The 16,961-nt window shown below is 40.3% G+C and overlaps 1 protein-coding gene across 3 annotated transcripts; it reads left to right on the top strand.

Moving 5' to 3' along the window:
* The first annotated feature begins 85 nt into the window (after positions 1-85).
* Positions 86-16,801, top strand: lhx6a (LIM homeobox 6a). 3 transcript variants are annotated; one of them, XM_051938496.1, is made up of 9 exons: positions 86-2,169; positions 3,019-3,090; positions 3,341-3,523; positions 5,950-6,071; positions 13,279-13,496; positions 13,872-13,972; positions 14,688-14,783; positions 14,998-15,169; positions 15,281-16,801. In XM_051938496.1, the coding sequence occupies exons 1-9, from the start codon at positions 1,987-1,989 to the stop codon at positions 15,358-15,360; spliced, it is 1,227 nt and encodes a 408-aa protein (XP_051794456.1). In that variant the 5' UTR covers positions 86-1,986; the 3' UTR covers positions 15,361-16,801. The 3 variants fall into 3 exon arrangements, with proteins under 3 accessions (XP_051794456.1, XP_022061087.2, XP_051794457.1); XM_022205395.2 differs by having other exon boundaries at positions 13,276-13,496; XM_051938497.1 differs by lacking the exon at positions 15,281-16,801 and having other exon boundaries at positions 13,276-13,496; positions 15,018-15,144.
* The last annotated feature ends 160 nt before the right edge of the window (positions 16,802-16,961 follow it).

Genomic DNA, 16,961 nt, shown 5'->3' with positions numbered 1-16,961 from the left:
CATTAAAGTTGAAGATTATTTTTTAGGAGTTTCAGTGCTGATTAATTTAACCCTTAGTGTAAGCTTTTCTCAACAACATGATCCACTAGCTTCCATCATTATCCAAAATAGACGGGAAAAAAAAATCTATGAAGACCTGAAATATCACAGAATCTTTAATGACCACAAACCCAACTTTATATATAATATCTGATCATTTGGGGGGTTTGTAGCATTTTGGGGCTCTGCTTTAATTTCCCTCCCCAGACATGATGAGTAATAAATATTTAAGTATTTTCTTGCAGTCTACCAAAAGTCCCTGTAAATAGCTGTGACATTTTGTAGGCCTTTTTTGTGTACGGGTCTGTTTTAAGGTTGTAATTCATTTCCGTGTGCTGTCATCATGTGATCTGAGATGTTCTTTCCTGCAGGTGTGAAGCTCTAAAAAAAAACCCAAAAAGATGAAATGTGTTGGCGACCTCGTGGTCTGAAGCTGTCGTTGTGAGTTTACCGATCAAGCAGGAGATCAGTAGACTCATATTCGTGCGCACCGATGAACCAAATCCTACCTCTGGACATTTTATGGAATCGGGTTGTTGTTGTAAAATCCTCCACCCGGTGGCAGATTATTTCTGATGTCCATTAGAGCAGATTAATGAATTCTTTTCAGTGTCTGTATTTATTTGCTTTCAATAAAAAGGCCTATTCGTTCAAATATAATTTCAATTTACGGAGAAGATCTTATTTAGTTTTACTTCTGATGGGACAGTTCCTGAGCTGTAGATTTACAGATAATTGTGGGATCCTTTTTGCGGATAGTTTCGTGATTGACACGTCGATCTAAACCACTCTGGGCTCCGACATATCCTGCAATTATCAGGCTTCCCTTTTGTTAAAAGACTCCGTGAGCTTCATCCGCAGCAGCTCCTGTACAGTACGCATAAATTACGCACGCCTTTTTTCACAATCGTATGGGTTATAGGGAGGCATTTAACATGCTAAAGCACCAAAAATAAAGAAATAAATAGCGTTAAAACAAAACAAAGACTAAAATAGAGCATTAACCTTAAAAACAATAAATCTGCAAATTGTACATTTGTTTTTTTCTCCCTTGCTAATACATGCACAATAATTACGCCTTAGTTGTGCACATTCAATTTAAATGTTGTATAATAGTTTAAAAATGTTGACTTTCTTACACAAATATTCATAATAATGGTCATTAAACCCACATAAAATTAAAAGTTTCCAATTTAATTCGACTTTCCACTATGCAAGTTGTGTTTTTTGTATTTTTAAGCATCGTCATTTTTCTTTTTGAACGTAAATACAATAAAAACTATAAACTCAAACCTTATATAAAAGGTTTATTTACTTGCGCCAGTATTAATTGCTGCGTCTCTGCCCGTACAGTCAGCACCAGCTGAATATTCCCAGTAGCAAATAAATGGCAATTATGTAAACAACTGTAATTTACATTGGGTGTTTTTCTCTCTCTGGCTGCTGCTGCTATAAATGTCTGAGATATCAAACACACACCAGCAGAGCCTGACTAACTTTCTGTCATAACTGTTCCAAAGTGTGTCCAGCCTTCTCACGCATATGAAACTCTTTCCTCGCCCTCCCCCTTCTTTAACTATAAGGCAGGCCAGAGAGCCCCACAAACTTTCACTCCAGCTCTGCAGAGACACTCCGGTTCTCCGCTGCTCTGCTCCGCTCTTCGTGGGTTTTTTTTTTTTGCAGCCCCGCACCTTCTCCCGAACCTCCGCAGACCTTTGGAGTTAAAACCCCTCAATTTGATTAACTTCCTGCGCGAAAGTGGAGCGAAAAAAGGGGGGAAAGGAGGAAATCTTTCTGCTCTAAATAAGGCTCTCTGAGGAGCAGCGGGCAACTCCTCGTCTCTGCATAGCTTCCTTAACTTTCAGCGTCGCGCCCTGCAGCGTTTTCAAACTTTCTTTTTGCGTTAAAAAGCTAAATCTGTGTGCCAGTTAACACCAGAACCCATGTATGGTACGGATGGTACAAGTTTTGACGCACATCGCCGACTCTTCCCCTGATCCCTGCAGGCACCGAGCTTGGAGACACTGTACAGCTGTGAGACATCCAGGGGTTCATGTACTGGAAAATGAAGTTTTGTCCCCTCTCTCAGAGGGAAATAAGATTCTGTCCGAAGGAATCCCCACGAAGCAGGTACTGACACTCTGGAAACGGTTTCCTCGTTTGTGCGTAAAAATGCTTCATATTGGACTTTGGGGCCTTGACTGTCTGAATGAGATGTTGTGTGATGACGTACTCTGGTGATGTAATGACGCAATAATGTAAAATTATCGACTAGATTTTGTTGATCTTCTGTCCTGATCGGATGAGCAGAGTGTCTTGTTCGTTCACCCCCAAAAAGGCGCATTTTTATTCGCAGCGTGAGTTTTGTTGCGGGTCTCTGTGATGTCACTAGAATCACGGACTTGTGTACTGAGATCAGCTGCACGCGCCAGCCGCCGTGAAGAGGCACGCGCCCCTCTGTTATGAATAGCGTGATTTGCGGCCCGCGAGCCTCTCGAGCAGCGCCAATTCGCCTGAAGAGAATTAGATTTTAATTACAGCCATTAAAAATCAAATTTGCAATTCTTTGGGTGACCCGTTGCCTTCCTCTGATTGACAGATGAAATTGACACTCCGGGTCCCTCTTATCCGCGGCGTTTCAAGCTATTTGTAATTACAGGTAGTTTTTTCTTCCTCCCCCCCTCCACCCTCCTCCAACTCTCGTGTCCTGGATTGCGGAGAAAATACTGTTATTGTGAGAGGCATGGGTTAAGGGCAGGGAAAAATCAATCCAAATTGAAATAGCTTCATTAAAATGTGCCTTTTGTTGCGGGGGCCCCCTTTTAGCAGCGTTAACCGGGGCTTTTATTGTCAGGACGACTTTATATAGGGAGTAGCCCTTCAAGAGCTTGTCTGCAAATGTCTCCGAAGGATGTTTGAGCTGAGGATGAGACGGGCAAAGTGATGAAGACGTGCCATTTGCTGACCGTTTTCTTCTAGGTGATCTCCACCGAGCATCACAGTACACCGGGAGCTTCGCGCTGCAGTGTGGACTCTAAACACACACCAATGGTGAGAGCTTTACTGCCAGTTTATGCTTCTTTTATTTATTTTTTAAAGGCATGGATCAATCGGTGCCTAAATTACGCACAGTAGCTGACCGTTTGGACGCTGCACAGCTACTCCATGAGGAAATACAGATGATTTTACATTCTGTGCGCATTGCAATAAAAAAAATGGCGACATCTGCAAACTGTGTTGGTGTTGGAGGGGATCCGTGTGTTTGTGTGTTACTCAGCTCTGCTTGGTGTCCCTCTTGCAGTCTCACTCGGACGGAGAGTCCCAGCGGTCCAACATGGAGCGGGAGGACACCCGCTCGTCTCCCAGCACTCCGTCCACTCCCTCCGTGTGCTCGCCGACCTCCACCACCAGCTCGGTGCCGTCCACCGGGAAGAACCTGTGCGCCAGCTGCGGACTGGAGATCCTGGACAGATACTTGCTGAAGGTGAGAGGCCGAGGAGGAGTGACTTTTATTCCGACTGACGGAGCTGCGTTTGTTTGTTTGCGTCGTTGTTTTTACGCCGATATAACGGCAGCAGCTTGTCAACACAAGACGAGCAGGAGAAGGAGGCTGCCATGTTTGAGTCTGTGTTTGGATCAGACAGGCCTGCTGGGTGTTTGGACTTAAATAAAACATATAAGAGTCGTGTAACTTAAGGTGATCTACATTTTAAAAGATGCGATTTTGAGAAATATTTGGCACAACTTTAGATTGAATCAGAATTAATTTCTATTACAATACGCACTAAACAAACTTAGAGTTATGCATCAAAATTTAATGTTAGAATTAATTTGCAGCCGTAAAACAAATAATAATATAATAATATTTCTTTATATATGCAAAAAAGTGACTTATCTGGTGAGTGAAATGTATGTAAACGTGGATAAAAACGCCCGTTCGCGTTTCTTCAGAGCGCAGACTCAACAGGGATTTTTCTCGTCTTGTCTTGTCGCGTGCGCTCGCGTGCTCCCAATCAAAACAGTCCTTTTTGTCGCGCGCAAACGTGAGTGTGTGTCCGGAAGTGTGAAGATCATCAACGTGTTGTCTGACTGCACTTTGTTCTCAGGATGCGGAGCAGAAACACCGTCAGGACGAGAAGTCCAGCCAGACTCATTCAGTCAGATATTCTATTTTTACTGCAGGCTTTAAAATATTTTCATTTTTAATTTAAATTAATTTTAAAAATTGTACTTTTGTGACCCGAGTCTATTGGGGGGTATCTCCTGCAACTGTAATGATTTTCTGTTATCAAATTTAAATATATATATTTTAAAAATATATATATATATGTATACAGATGATTGGGGAAAACATGTCTTATATTTTTGTTTTCCGTAAACTATAAGTAGTTAAATCTGTTTTATATTTTAAATTTTATAAAAGCCATCTTGTGTGCAACAATTTGATTTCGTTTGCTGTTTTAAAAAATAGAATAATTCCTGAAGATCTGATAAGTCCTCAAATTGTGATAAGAAATCTGGCTTTAAGAAAAGATGAAATAGCCTTAATTCAAGAATGCATACATTTACAAAATATAAGTTTCTTCTTCTTTTTTTTAACAGTTTTATCTTTTATTTTCATCAAACAAAATTCATAATTTCTCTCGCAGTAAACAATTAGACTCAGTTAAGGAGCAAAATAGAACCAGAACGTATAAAATTAAAGCAGCCATTTGGCCTTTATTCAACAATTCCACCAGTTGTTATTGCACAGTGTTCTTTTCCCGCCTCTACGCCTGACAGTGATTTATTTTATTATGTTAGAATTGTATTTTCATTTAAAGTTTTTAGCTGTTGTCGAACAACAACAACAACAAAAAAATGACACAGATTTAGAAAACAGTTAAGGCCCAGACAGGATTCGTTGCCATTCGATATTCTTAGTAATAATCTGACTGGAGCAGGCTGCTTTAAAAAAACGAATCTGATCCACAAATCTGATAAGAATAATTGAACCAGGCGTGATGGGTTCTTTTTTCATGAATATTACGCACATTTTACGCACGAGATAAGTCACGTTTTGCATCTAAAAATATATGATTTTGTGATTATTTTTTTTACGGCTGCAATATTAAGAACTAGGGAAAAAATAAACATCTAAAGCACTTTAAGGCTGTTAGAATAGAATAGAATAGAATAGAATAGAATAGGATAGGATAGGATAGGATAGAATAGAATAGAATAGGATAGATCAGATCTCTGGGATGTTTTTGTTTGAACTATTTAAAGGTTTTAAAAGGTTTTAAAATAATAACAATAAGAGGGTATTACTTTATTGGGTAAAACAGCAAAATCTAACGCAATCCAATCTACTACTTATGTATTAAAATGTCCTTTTACGAAGCTCCTGTATTTTCATCTTTTGTCAACGCTGTAAAAAGGCTGATAATTGTACTTTGTATTTATTATTTAGGTCATAGCTGGTGGTAGGGGACAACATTTAGAAGTGCCCCTAACATTTTGTCCGCTTCTCTAACATATATAAATGTAACGCAGGCCTTATTATGTTTATTATTAGAGCATGTTTATTACGTTTTTAAAAAAAAAAACTTTAAAAATGTGTGAACAAGAAGGGGAAATGTAGGAGCTCCAGATAATAAAATTTCATAATGAAGTGGCTAGTGAATTAAATAAAGTAAAAAAAAAATACAACTTTATTGATCTGTTTTTTCTGTTATTAAATTAACGATGAACTCCTAATTGAGCCGATCTGCGCAGGCGCATTAGACTCACTATATAACATTAAAAATAACTCCACTGTGTGACAGAGCCCTTCATCAGCGCAGTGACTTCTTAAAGAGGTGTTTTTTTGTTCACCATCGTGCGTGTCTGCGTGTGCGTGTGTTTGTCACGGTTGGTGTGTGTTCGCAGGTGAACAACCTGATATGGCACGTGCGCTGTCTGGAGTGTTCAGTGTGCAGGACGTCGCTGCGTCAACACAGCAGCTGCTACATCAAGAACAAAGAGATCTTCTGTAAAATGGATTATTTCAGGTAGGGTAAGTCTGCGGCGCTGCTTTCAAAATAACACGTCCCCTGTCTGGAAACACGCACGCACACACACGCACACACACGCTGCTTTGAAACGCATGTGGGCCGCCTCATGTGTTCCTGAAAAGGTCTTTTCAAAAAAACTGAAAGTGTGTAACAAAATAGAAGCCTTTACCTCCAGTGGAGAGCTGACAGATCTGCGCTTTTGTTATGGCTATATCCACAACACAACATCTCCAGACACTAGACAAAAAGACACACACAAAGATTCAGCTGCACCACTACAGTCTGGAGGAACTTTATTTAAAAAGAAAAAAAAACTTAAAAAGTAATGTTTGGAACTATTTTGAGATCATATCTGTTTTTAAGTACCATATTTGGCCACTTTAGGTTGTCAAATGTGTGTGTGTGGTGCACTCACATGACACACACACACACACACACACACACACACACACACACACACACACACACACACACACACTGCAGTTAGAGGTGTTTTATCAGATTGTGAGAGGAATCATTAGAAACGCCACTTTAAGTGTCTTCTACTCTGAATGTAGTCGCTTCCTATATGCAAACAAAGCGTTAAATGTAACCTGAACATCCAACAGATTAGAAAAATGGCCGTATTTTTATTTAGTTTTAGTGTATTATTTTCTATCCTGTTCATTTTGAAGGCCCACATTTGTGCAACAAACCCTGAAAATCATAATAATGTGACCATAAATTAACATATAATTTAATATAATAATAATACAATCCATCTTATTTATTTTCAGAGAATAAAATGTAACGAAAACAACAATGTGACTATGTAGCATTTCAAATGAATTTATATAGGTTGGAATAATGTATTCTCAAATTCATTTCTTTATACATTTTGTTTAGAATACATTTTTTTAAATTATTTTAGATTCATGTAAAGTGGAGACAATGTGTGGTGGTTTCTCTCAGGTTTTTTATGACTTTATTGATCGTGTGTGTGTTGGTGTGAGTCTTAAAAAGTGATTCAGAGATATAAATGTGTGTGTGTGTGTGTGTGTGGTGCTCGAGGTTAAATGGGGTTCACACTAACTATAGCAAAGCTAAAATTCAGTTCACAGCCTGAAGCTGTAGACACACGTGCCCATTTGTGCTTAATACCGTGTGTGTGCGTGTGCGTGCATGTGTGTCAGTGTGAGTGCACGTTGCTGTGAGGTTTGGTGTTTGTCTGATCAAAACCTGACACCACGCCGTCGCTCTGAGGTTTATAATCACCAGCAATTAGTCGTCCCCCACCCCAGAACCCTCAGGCCACCAGACCAGCAATTAGACCGCCCCGAGTGTCTGGTCAGCACGTTTTCTGATCTGAAAATGACTCCTATCCAAACTTTAAAAAACGTACACACTATTACAGATACATGCACAACTAAACAAACCTATAAAGTGAAACATAAAACATCTACATGCATGAATGTACACACGTATAATCCTCCTTTTACAACACACACACACACACACACACACACACACACACACACACACACACACACACACACACACACACACACACACACACACACACACACACTGAGATCTCTGTTTATTTATGCACTTCTAGCAGCTGCCAATCATTTTGCTCATTTTTTTTCTCACAAAATGGAGACTTTTGTGTTTGCTCTGCCACACCAAAATAATATTTTAGCTGACCCGTCTGCATTTAAATGCAGCCTCATAATTCACCTCTCTCACCCTTCAACACTGCACCGTGTTTAAATATTCCACAGCATCAGCTTTGCAAAAAAAAAAAAAAAAAAAAGGCAGAGAACAGGATAGATGTCGTAGAATTATAGGGTTTAAAACCTCGACTGTTTTCATTTCTAGTGGTGGAATTTGCTGTAAAGTTAGATTCCATTAAAGTGCTTCAGTGTCATTAGAATATAGGAGAACTGTGAGGACTTTTAATAATTAATTTATTGTTTAGAAGCACAGAAAATAGCGAAAACTGTCATTAAAGCACAGGTAAATATCTGCTGAGGCATTCTGTTGTTGCTCTACAGTCCAAACCCAAAGATGTTGAGGAAAACTGGCAAATGTTTGAGAAGCTGGTGCTGGAGAACTATTGCCATTTTTTTAAAAGATTTCAGCCATTCATCAATACTGCTGCCAGTTTATTCTCTGTTAACTAAACATTTGAGCTCCAGAGAGCTGCTCGGTTTCTGTTTGCATGATGAAATATTTAAATGGCTGCGTACTTACAGTGAAGGCCAAAGGGGGCCTCTGTGAGTCTCTGCCACGACTGGAGTAAAGCTGCATGAAAATCACACACATATATGAATATATACAGCAAATCTCTCCATTAATTCATTTAAATGGACGAGAAACCTAAGAAGCGTGTAAATGAATCGGTTGTTTAGCTTCCCATAGTTGACCTAATTGTATAGTTTTGCTTTTGCAGATTGCTGCTTTTCTTAATCTTCATTTCTTAATCATCTTCCATTTTTTATTTTCTGATGAAAAGCATGAGCTGCAATTGTTTGTATGCACGCATGTTTCTTATGTGAAAAGTTTTTTTTTTAATTTTAAGTTTAGAAAATCACATCATATTGGAATGGCTGTTCATTTTCAGATGTGCAGTGACTCCACAGATGGATAAAACAAGCAAAGTGATGCTAAATTGACTGAAAAATTAGAACATAATGTATTTTATAGATAGATAGTTCAGCAGCTTACATACAACAACATAACTAACATAAAGATAGGACAAAATCTTCATTTCCATAATACTATTTGCACTGTTTAGATTCTACCTCCATGTAAGTCATTATTATTATTATTATTACAAAAACGTTGCAGTAAGAGTGAGGCTTTCCTGCAGGGCCGCTTCCTCCTGCAAATATAAACTGTAATCTGGGTTTAGGCCAGATTTAAACTGGGCTAAACACCGCTGAGAGTCCAGATCCTCTGGGCTGGTTTCAAAAAACCTCTGGAGATATTTCCTCATCTGTGTCAGCCTCTCATCTGGCTTTGGACTGACAGCTGCTTTAATGGGGCGTAATAGCAGGAAATCAGAGCGGGTTTCCCTCCCGGTGCATGTGTATGTGAGCGCTGGGGTGGGGTGGAGGGTTCGTCAGCTCAGGGGGCTGCAGGACAGAGCCCCCGCTGTGCCTCTCAAACCCATGTCAGGCCTCAGGGGTTTACTCTCTTACACACACACACACACACACACACACACACACACACACACACACACACACACACACACACACACGTAAACCATTTCTTTATCAGCCTCCCCCCTTCCTCACCCGTCGCCTCCCCCTCTGTAGAAACCTCATCCAGGTCTGTGAGCTGCAGGCCACACGGGAAGCTGCGCTAATCAGAGGCACCCTGGGATCCTCGCACTGTAACCAGAGTCCATGTATGTGCGGGGAACGTTCTGGATGCATACGTGTCTCTTTATACATAATTTCTCTAATAATAATTACTCATCAACCACCCATCTCTGGTTTGCTGATTAGGTCTCCATAGCAACAAAGACAAGCAGCCGGTACAGAGAAGAAAAGATTTATTAGGAGCTGAATTAATTAAAATTATAATACGACATCTGTCACACACAGGATTCTCAGTTAAAGCTCTGGAATGGATGAATTCATGCTCAGAATCAGACTGGCTATTACAAAAAAAACCCTCAAAGAGCAGTGACTCTCTTAGAGCCTCATAATATGTCAATGAAAAGATCACTTCCTCTCCCTGTGCTGTAGGCCGAACACGAACCTCTTGTCTCAAAACTGCACACCTCTCTCAGGACAAACCTAATAGAGATTAGTGTATTCTCATGGCACATCAGAAATAATCCAAAGCAGCAGGTGAAATAAAGTGAAAAAAGTACAAATATGACGAGAAAAAAAAAGGGGAGCAAATAGAAGAGGCACTTTTGCGGTGTAGGATTCCTGTAGAGGCTGCGAGGACTGGCATCACTCCAAAACAAACATCAGGTTTTTTGGTTCAAACATGAAAAAGAGACGTACACAAAGAGTACAGAGGAAAAAAGAAGGAGGGAAGAAGATAGAGGAGGAGGAAGGAGGTAAAACGAGGGATGGTTTGTAGCTTTTCTGGGTTCTGTCTCGGAGCATGAAACTGACATGCTGTCATGCCGGATTAGCTGCAATGCTCTACAAATGTTTTCCTCTTTACTGTAGAAACAGGCTGGAATTCTCCACAACAGTCTGCCGCGATGAAAACATAACTGTACAGTGAACCGCGGAGTCGATTTGTCTCTGGAACGACTGCTTTACCCTTCCTGTTGTCCTCATTTACAGGCACCAAAAAATATTGTTTCCTTGTCTGGAAAAAATCCCCAAAAATCAGCAAAAAAATTCAACAAATTTTTTGAAAATTTGCAAAACCTTCAGGAAGGAAATTCCAATAATTCCTTACAAGTTTCCCTTAAAAATATTATTTTAAAACATCCCCCAAATTTGGCAAGAAAATGCTTTTAAATATTTTCAAAAAAAAATGAGTAAAAGTCTTCCAAAAAAAATCCTAAAAATATCTAAAGTGATTCCATATATATCAGTACAACTTCTAATATTTTCTTAAGAATGTTCTTAAGAAACATTTCTAACATTTCTTTTTTTCCATCCAAAAATGTTCAAAAATGTCCCAAAAATGTAGAAAATGTGGACATCAAAAGTTTCACGGTATTTTTTCCCACATTTTCAAACTTTAAAACGGATAAATTTTGACCTGCAGGACGACACGAAGGTTAATGCTGCTCTGAATCTGTTTGTTGTGATGCTACGGCTGGTAAGAACTGAGTGTTTTCAGTACAGATAGATGCAGATTTGATCCTGGTGGTGGAATGATGACTTGGGAATCTTCTCCACATGTGCATTGAAGGTGAAACTTGTCACCAAGGAGCTCGTACGCATAAGCAGAGATACCAGGTTGTGAGATGTCAGGGCTACAGCATGTTTTCATCCTAGAAGGAGTGGACTGGAGTGCACTGATACGCTGCCAAACCCCCTCACTTGGCAGCCCTCTTGCTCTCCTGCAGCCCCATCCTCCTGCTCTTTACTTTGCCATTTCCTTCAGCACTACAACCCTCCGTCTCAGTCATTTACCTCCCCTCTCAATGTCTATTCTTTTCCCGGCTCCCTCTCTGCACCGGTCTCTACTGACCTCTGCTTGTTTGTGATGCCGTGTTTTATCCCTGCTCAGGTTGAGTAATAAGGAAAGCTGTTGTTTCCACTTTGTGTGCGTTTCACCATTACAAGGTTGATTTTTTTTTTTTTTCACCCATGAGGGAACACTTTCTTTCAGGCTGCTTTACAAATCTTGCCTCCTTCACCAGAATTGGCAGCTGCTGACCCCAACAATGGCTCTTGACGTGATCATAACCGCCTCAAAGCGCTATATGCCCATTTACACCCATAATCTGCTCTTTAAAGCTCTTTTTATTGTTGTGCAAAACAGGGAGTGTTTAATATTTCATTTGTATTGAAGTGGAGGCTTATTTGGATTCATTCAAACCCATATCTTAGATGTTTTTCAGTTCAACAATAATGAATCGATCAAGTCTCGTCTGTGTTGGATTATTTTTCTGGGCCGTGAAGCTTAATCACGGTCTAGTCTTAATGTTTTAAACCCAAAGGCACTGAGTCATTTCACATACACTGAGTTGATCAACATCAGATCTGCATCAAGAAGTCCATCCATAGTCTACTTCAAAGGTATTATTTGCTCGCTTGACTCAAATTTGCCAACAGTGCTCAGTTATTTTGGGCAACTGACACTTTTTGTCAAAACTTTTAATTCACTTTTTTTTAAAATTAGTTCCACAAACAGGATAGGGAAGTAAAAATCATTGCATTTGCTCTTTTCTAAGGATGATAATATCGGTGGGCTGATATTATTGGCCCGATATTGGCATAAAAATGCAATATCGGTCAATATCGGTATCATTTTTTGTGCCTACTATGAAAACTGATAAAATAATGTCTGGATTTCGCCAGCGTTTACCGGACTTATAGAGGGAGGGAGAGTGTGAACTGTTGTTTGAGACTTTTTTTTTTTAAAGGCATAAATATGGCATTTTTCCATAACTTAAGCTGAAGTAGTGTTCTCATTTTTTGCACAGGCAATGTTTACATTTGAAAAGCCTTGTTGCTTTTGAGGATGCATCCAACGGGGTCATCAGAGTAAAATTATTCATGATGTGTTAATTCCACGACAGGAGATATGTGATGTTACCTAAAATTAGTTGAACAGCCCACATATATCGGTATCGGTTGATACTGGACTCGGAAATTGAGAGCTGGACAATATCAGCAACAAAGCCAATATCGGACATCCCTACTCTTTTCATAGGATTAGTTTACATCAGAACAACTTTCACACACTGACTACATAGAAAACCTATGAAATAGAAGTTTTTGCTTTACTTCTTTGCCTTAATGTTCATTTATTAACGTCATGTTCTTCCTCTGGTCACGTTTACAGCAGCTGGAATGTATGACATTAGCAGAGAAGACATTAATATCTTATTTTAGGCTAATTCTCAAAGAAATTTACTCCCAAATTCTTTCTTCTTGCTGACCGTTTATGTCTAATCCTCTTTTTCTGTTCCCCTCAACTCCCCCTCTTTCTCCAGCCACCCATCCAGAACAGTGAGTCAGGTGGTTTAGGTTTATACGACCTCACGGTTGCTATCAGTTACAGCAGGGTGCTCGCGGATGATGTCATCCGAGTCTGTCTTCTTCTTCCACTGTGTGCAAACCCACCGCTGGTTTATGTGAGCGTCGGTGTGTTCCCCGATCTGAGTGTGTGTGTGTGCGCGTGTGTGTGTGTGTGTACATGTCAGGGCCTTCATGCATCAGTCAGGAAATTGCAGGTGTTGGTTTGTTTGCATTTAAGGCTCAGCTTGCAGCCGCACTCAGGAGTCTTTTCTGAAACGTCATATCCTCCTCCAAGGTTTCTCCTGTGAAGCCTTTGAGTTCTGCCAGAGCTTCAAGTTGAAAAATGCGCACTTTCAACTTTATCTTACTCTGAATATTCTCAAAGAAAAGGCTGTCAGTGTGTACTTTTCCATCTACTATCTAAGATGTAAGATATAAAAGGCTACAGTTTTGACCCCCAAATGTGGCTCTTACCCCTCGTTCCTCATCGTGTTTCTCCCTCCGACTCCCCTGCCTCTGTCTTTCTCTTCTTCTCTCCCTCACAGTAGGTTTGGTACTAAGTGTGCCCGTTGTGGGCGGCAGATTTACGCCAGCGACTGGGTGCGCCGCGCCAGGGGAAACGCATACCACTTGGCATGCTTCGCCTGCTACTCATGCAAGAGGCAGCTTTCCACGGGAGAGGAGTTTGGCTTGGTGGAGGAGAAGGTCTTGTGCAGGATCCACTACGACACCATGGTGGAGAACCTCAAACGAGCTGCTGAGAGCGGTGAGCAGCAGAGTGAATGCGGTGGTTCCTGGTGGTGGTCCAGGTGTTTGCACAAGATGGACTTTCAGCAACAGAATTCATCCAAAACTGAGCAGAATATTCATAATATTTCTTGCATAAACCAACACTAATGTCTGGATTAGTGATATCTATTAAATCTAGCTCCTTTATTTGCTATTTCTTAGTGGTTTCATACCTACAGGATTAGTCAATTGTGCTACAAGAGCTCAGGATTCAACCGTGTCCCAGCTGAAGCAACAAATATCCTGAAGTCCCCTTTATGATGCAGTGTCCAAGTGCTGTGGTTTTCCTGACATCTGTAGTCACTTGGAATTATCGTGTAACTCATCTGACTTGCATCTCTGTGTTGTTCAGGCAACGGCATCACACTAGAAGGAGCGGTTCCAACAGAACAAGACAGTCAACCCAAACCGGCCAAAAGGGCGCGGACGTCTTTCACCGCCGAACAGCTACAAGTAATTTTGAATTTTCATTTTGTAAACGTTCACCTCAACTCCATGTACAGTGATGCATGCTTTCTTTAACCCTCGTGTCGTCCTAGTGGTCAAAAATGACCCTGCCCTACCCAGCCTCTAAAATAAAGCAGCTTAACTGAATTTTCAACCCAAAATCTATTTTACATGAAGAAACAACCTGTCAGGCATCACACACTTTGTGAATGTCTGGGTTTTCCCTCTTCAGTGGACACAACTTAATTTAATACATCTTATTAGAACAGTTTTCTTCACTAAAGTAGAGGTTTATTATCACTATTATTGTTTAGCAAGAGATAGCACTTGTATATCCTAAGAAAAAGTAGCAGAAATGTGCAGAAAGTAGCTTTAAATGCTTTTTTTGAAGGGAAACTACAGTGCATTTGAAAGCTGATGTTTTTCTGAGATAACCTGTAGCACACATAGTTTTAATTTCTCACTGTGTGTGTTTTAGTCCACTGTGACTGTCAAAAATGACCCTCAGACAGTCTTTGTACCCCGGTGGTGTCCAGTTTTAAAACATAAACAAAGACAATGTTTCACTTATTCTGAAAAGTCGTCGAATTTCAAGTTGAAAAAGGGTTATTTGGGGGTTTTTCTCTGCTGGCCAGGTCATTTTTGACCATTAACACAAGGGTTAATGGACTAATGTTGAACAGCAGCTGATTTTGTGCAAATCTGTCGTCTTACTATGCAGATCATGCAGGCACAGTTTGCTCAGGACAACAACCCAGATGCTCAAACGCTACAGAAACTAGCCGACATGACGGGCCTGAGCAGGAGAGTTATACAGGTGAGTACAGTTAGAGGTTCACACTCTGTGGTTTGTAATCAATCCTGCAACATACATGCAAACAACTTGATTCAGAAATGCACAACGGTGTGTCAACAGTAAGATGTTACCAGCTATATTTCCACAGTTTTGAAAACATACTTTTGAAATAAATCAACATATTCTATTTCAAGAATGTAGCTACATGATGTCTGGTTACATTGCATCTTCATAGGTGTGGTTTCAAAACTGCAGAGCAAGACATAAAAAGCACACGCCCCAGCACAGTGCTTCCCAAGGTCACCCTCAGTCCAGGATCCCCTCGTCGCTGCCCGATGAGCTGCATTACTCCCCGTTTGGCAGTCCAGAGCGAGCGCGCATGGTGGCCCTGCATGGCTACATCGACAGTGAGTTGTCGCTTACTTTAGTGCTGTGATTGCATTATTTATTCCAGTGACTATTCGGTATATTTTCATTTCATAAGGCAGATTTTATCACGTTTTTTTTGTGTTTTTCAGGTCATCCCTTCTCCGTCCTGACCTCTCAGAGCCTCCCTCACCAGGCCATGTCGCTGCCCCAGCTACCCCTCAGCCGCTAGTCCCCCACCTCGACCACTCGTGACCCCCTTAACCTCCGGACCCTCACCCTTGATCTCCCCTTCAGCGACCGACCTGACTCCAAAAGGTCAGGCAGGAGTCAACTTGGAGAAAAAGACTAATCTAACAGGAGCCCTGCCCTCTTGGACACAGAAAAATCGGAAGAAAGAGGAAACAAACTGAGATACATCTGTCGTTGTGTTCTTTTCTTTCTGGGGACAGGAATATCTCACCTGCAGCCAGTTTCTCAAACAATGATTGTGAAGCGTTTATCACTAGCGGGAACTCACAGACTGTGATTTTACACCACATAATGGACCCATTTTTGCTTCACGTGTACAGCATCACGTTACCCGCCTCCTAACTGGAAGGTGAAGGGAGTTTTAAGGGAATGAAACACACCAAGGAAGCAGGACTGAAGCTTCTCGAGTGCCGTCAGAAGATAAATTTAAAGGGGGAAACTGTCGCTGTGGGCTCAACACAGTAGACCACAGTAGAGGTAAGACTCCTCCCTCTTTTCTCTCTAAGCAACATGAAGGAAACCTAAATGTCAACAGAATACTTTGATTGTAGAGATATTTTCTTTTTGGAATGACATGTTGACTGTATGGCATCTCAAAAAAATAGAAACTTCCCACTTTCAGTTGTCCAGAATTACATTTCTGTTAAAGAAAAAGAACATTATGTGCCTTATCTTCCATTATTAAGAGAAATTAAACTGATTATTCATCATTAAACAATGACTTTGAGTTTTATTATATATGGACCGATTCCATATATAATTCAGAAATTGCGAAATACGTCTCAGCTGTAGCATTTTGACTGTTTATCATGAAGTAAAACCACAAAATTCAACATTAGAGCTCGTGTATTGTTAGCTATAAACAGTAGAAACAGGTGTGAACAGAACAGAGGGAAGTCTGAGATGAACATACTAGTCAATCTACACATTCCTGCAAAATCTGACATGTTACATATTTTCATATTTCCAAACTGGTGTATTGTCACTAATTTATAATTTATACGGTTGCCTGTTCAGCCTCTGTGTGCTTCACACAAGGAGGGAAAATGGAGTATTGGTACAATATGGACAATATAAAGCTGACTGGGTTTGTATATAGTAAGACGTGTGGTGTGTGTGCGCAGTGTGTTTCCGTGTGCGTGTGTATGTGCGTGTACTGGCAGGGGTAGAGAGTGTGCATCTGTATTTTAGTGCCATGGCCATTGTGTGAAGAACAGGATCCAACAAGACCTCAATGTCCTTGTATATTTATTGAGATGGTAAAAATCCCTGTAAAGCACTTTCCCCTCCACCTCCTTCTGAAATTGTTTTGTTTTGTTAAAAAAAAAAACACATGAAATGAAACAAAAAGTTTATTTGATAGACTGTGCATCATAAATGTTTTGTGTAATAAAATGCAATAAAATAGAATGTGATATTTCTGTGGGTTTGGATCATTTCTGCAGGATAAATTAGCAGTAATTCACTTTCCTAAACAGCATGTGTGCGGTCGGCGATAAAATTAAACAAAAATAGCTTTCGAATGGTACACATAAAACCCATAAATATAAAGTATCTGCAAATGCATGCATGTTTTTTAAT

This window comes from Acanthochromis polyacanthus, chromosome 18 (genome assembly GCF_021347895.1).
Source record: "Acanthochromis polyacanthus isolate Apoly-LR-REF ecotype Palm Island chromosome 18, KAUST_Apoly_ChrSc, whole genome shotgun sequence".
Lineage (NCBI taxonomy): Eukaryota > Metazoa > Chordata > Actinopteri > Pomacentridae > Acanthochromis > Acanthochromis polyacanthus.
This window is presented reverse-complemented; position numbering and strand designations above follow the sequence as displayed.

Coding starts and splice junctions, on each gene's coding strand:
- lhx6a (XM_022205395.2), top strand. CDS start 1,987: ATGGTACGGATGGTACAAGTTTTGACGCACATCGCCGACTCTTCCCCT. Junction 6,072..13,275: donor TGTAAAATGGATTATTTCAG/GTAGGGTAAGTC, acceptor TCTCCCTCACAG/TAGGTTTGGTACTAAGTGTG. Junction 14,784..14,997: donor TGAGCAGGAGAGTTATACAG/GTGAGTACAGTT, acceptor GCATCTTCATAG/GTGTGGTTTCAAAACTGCAG.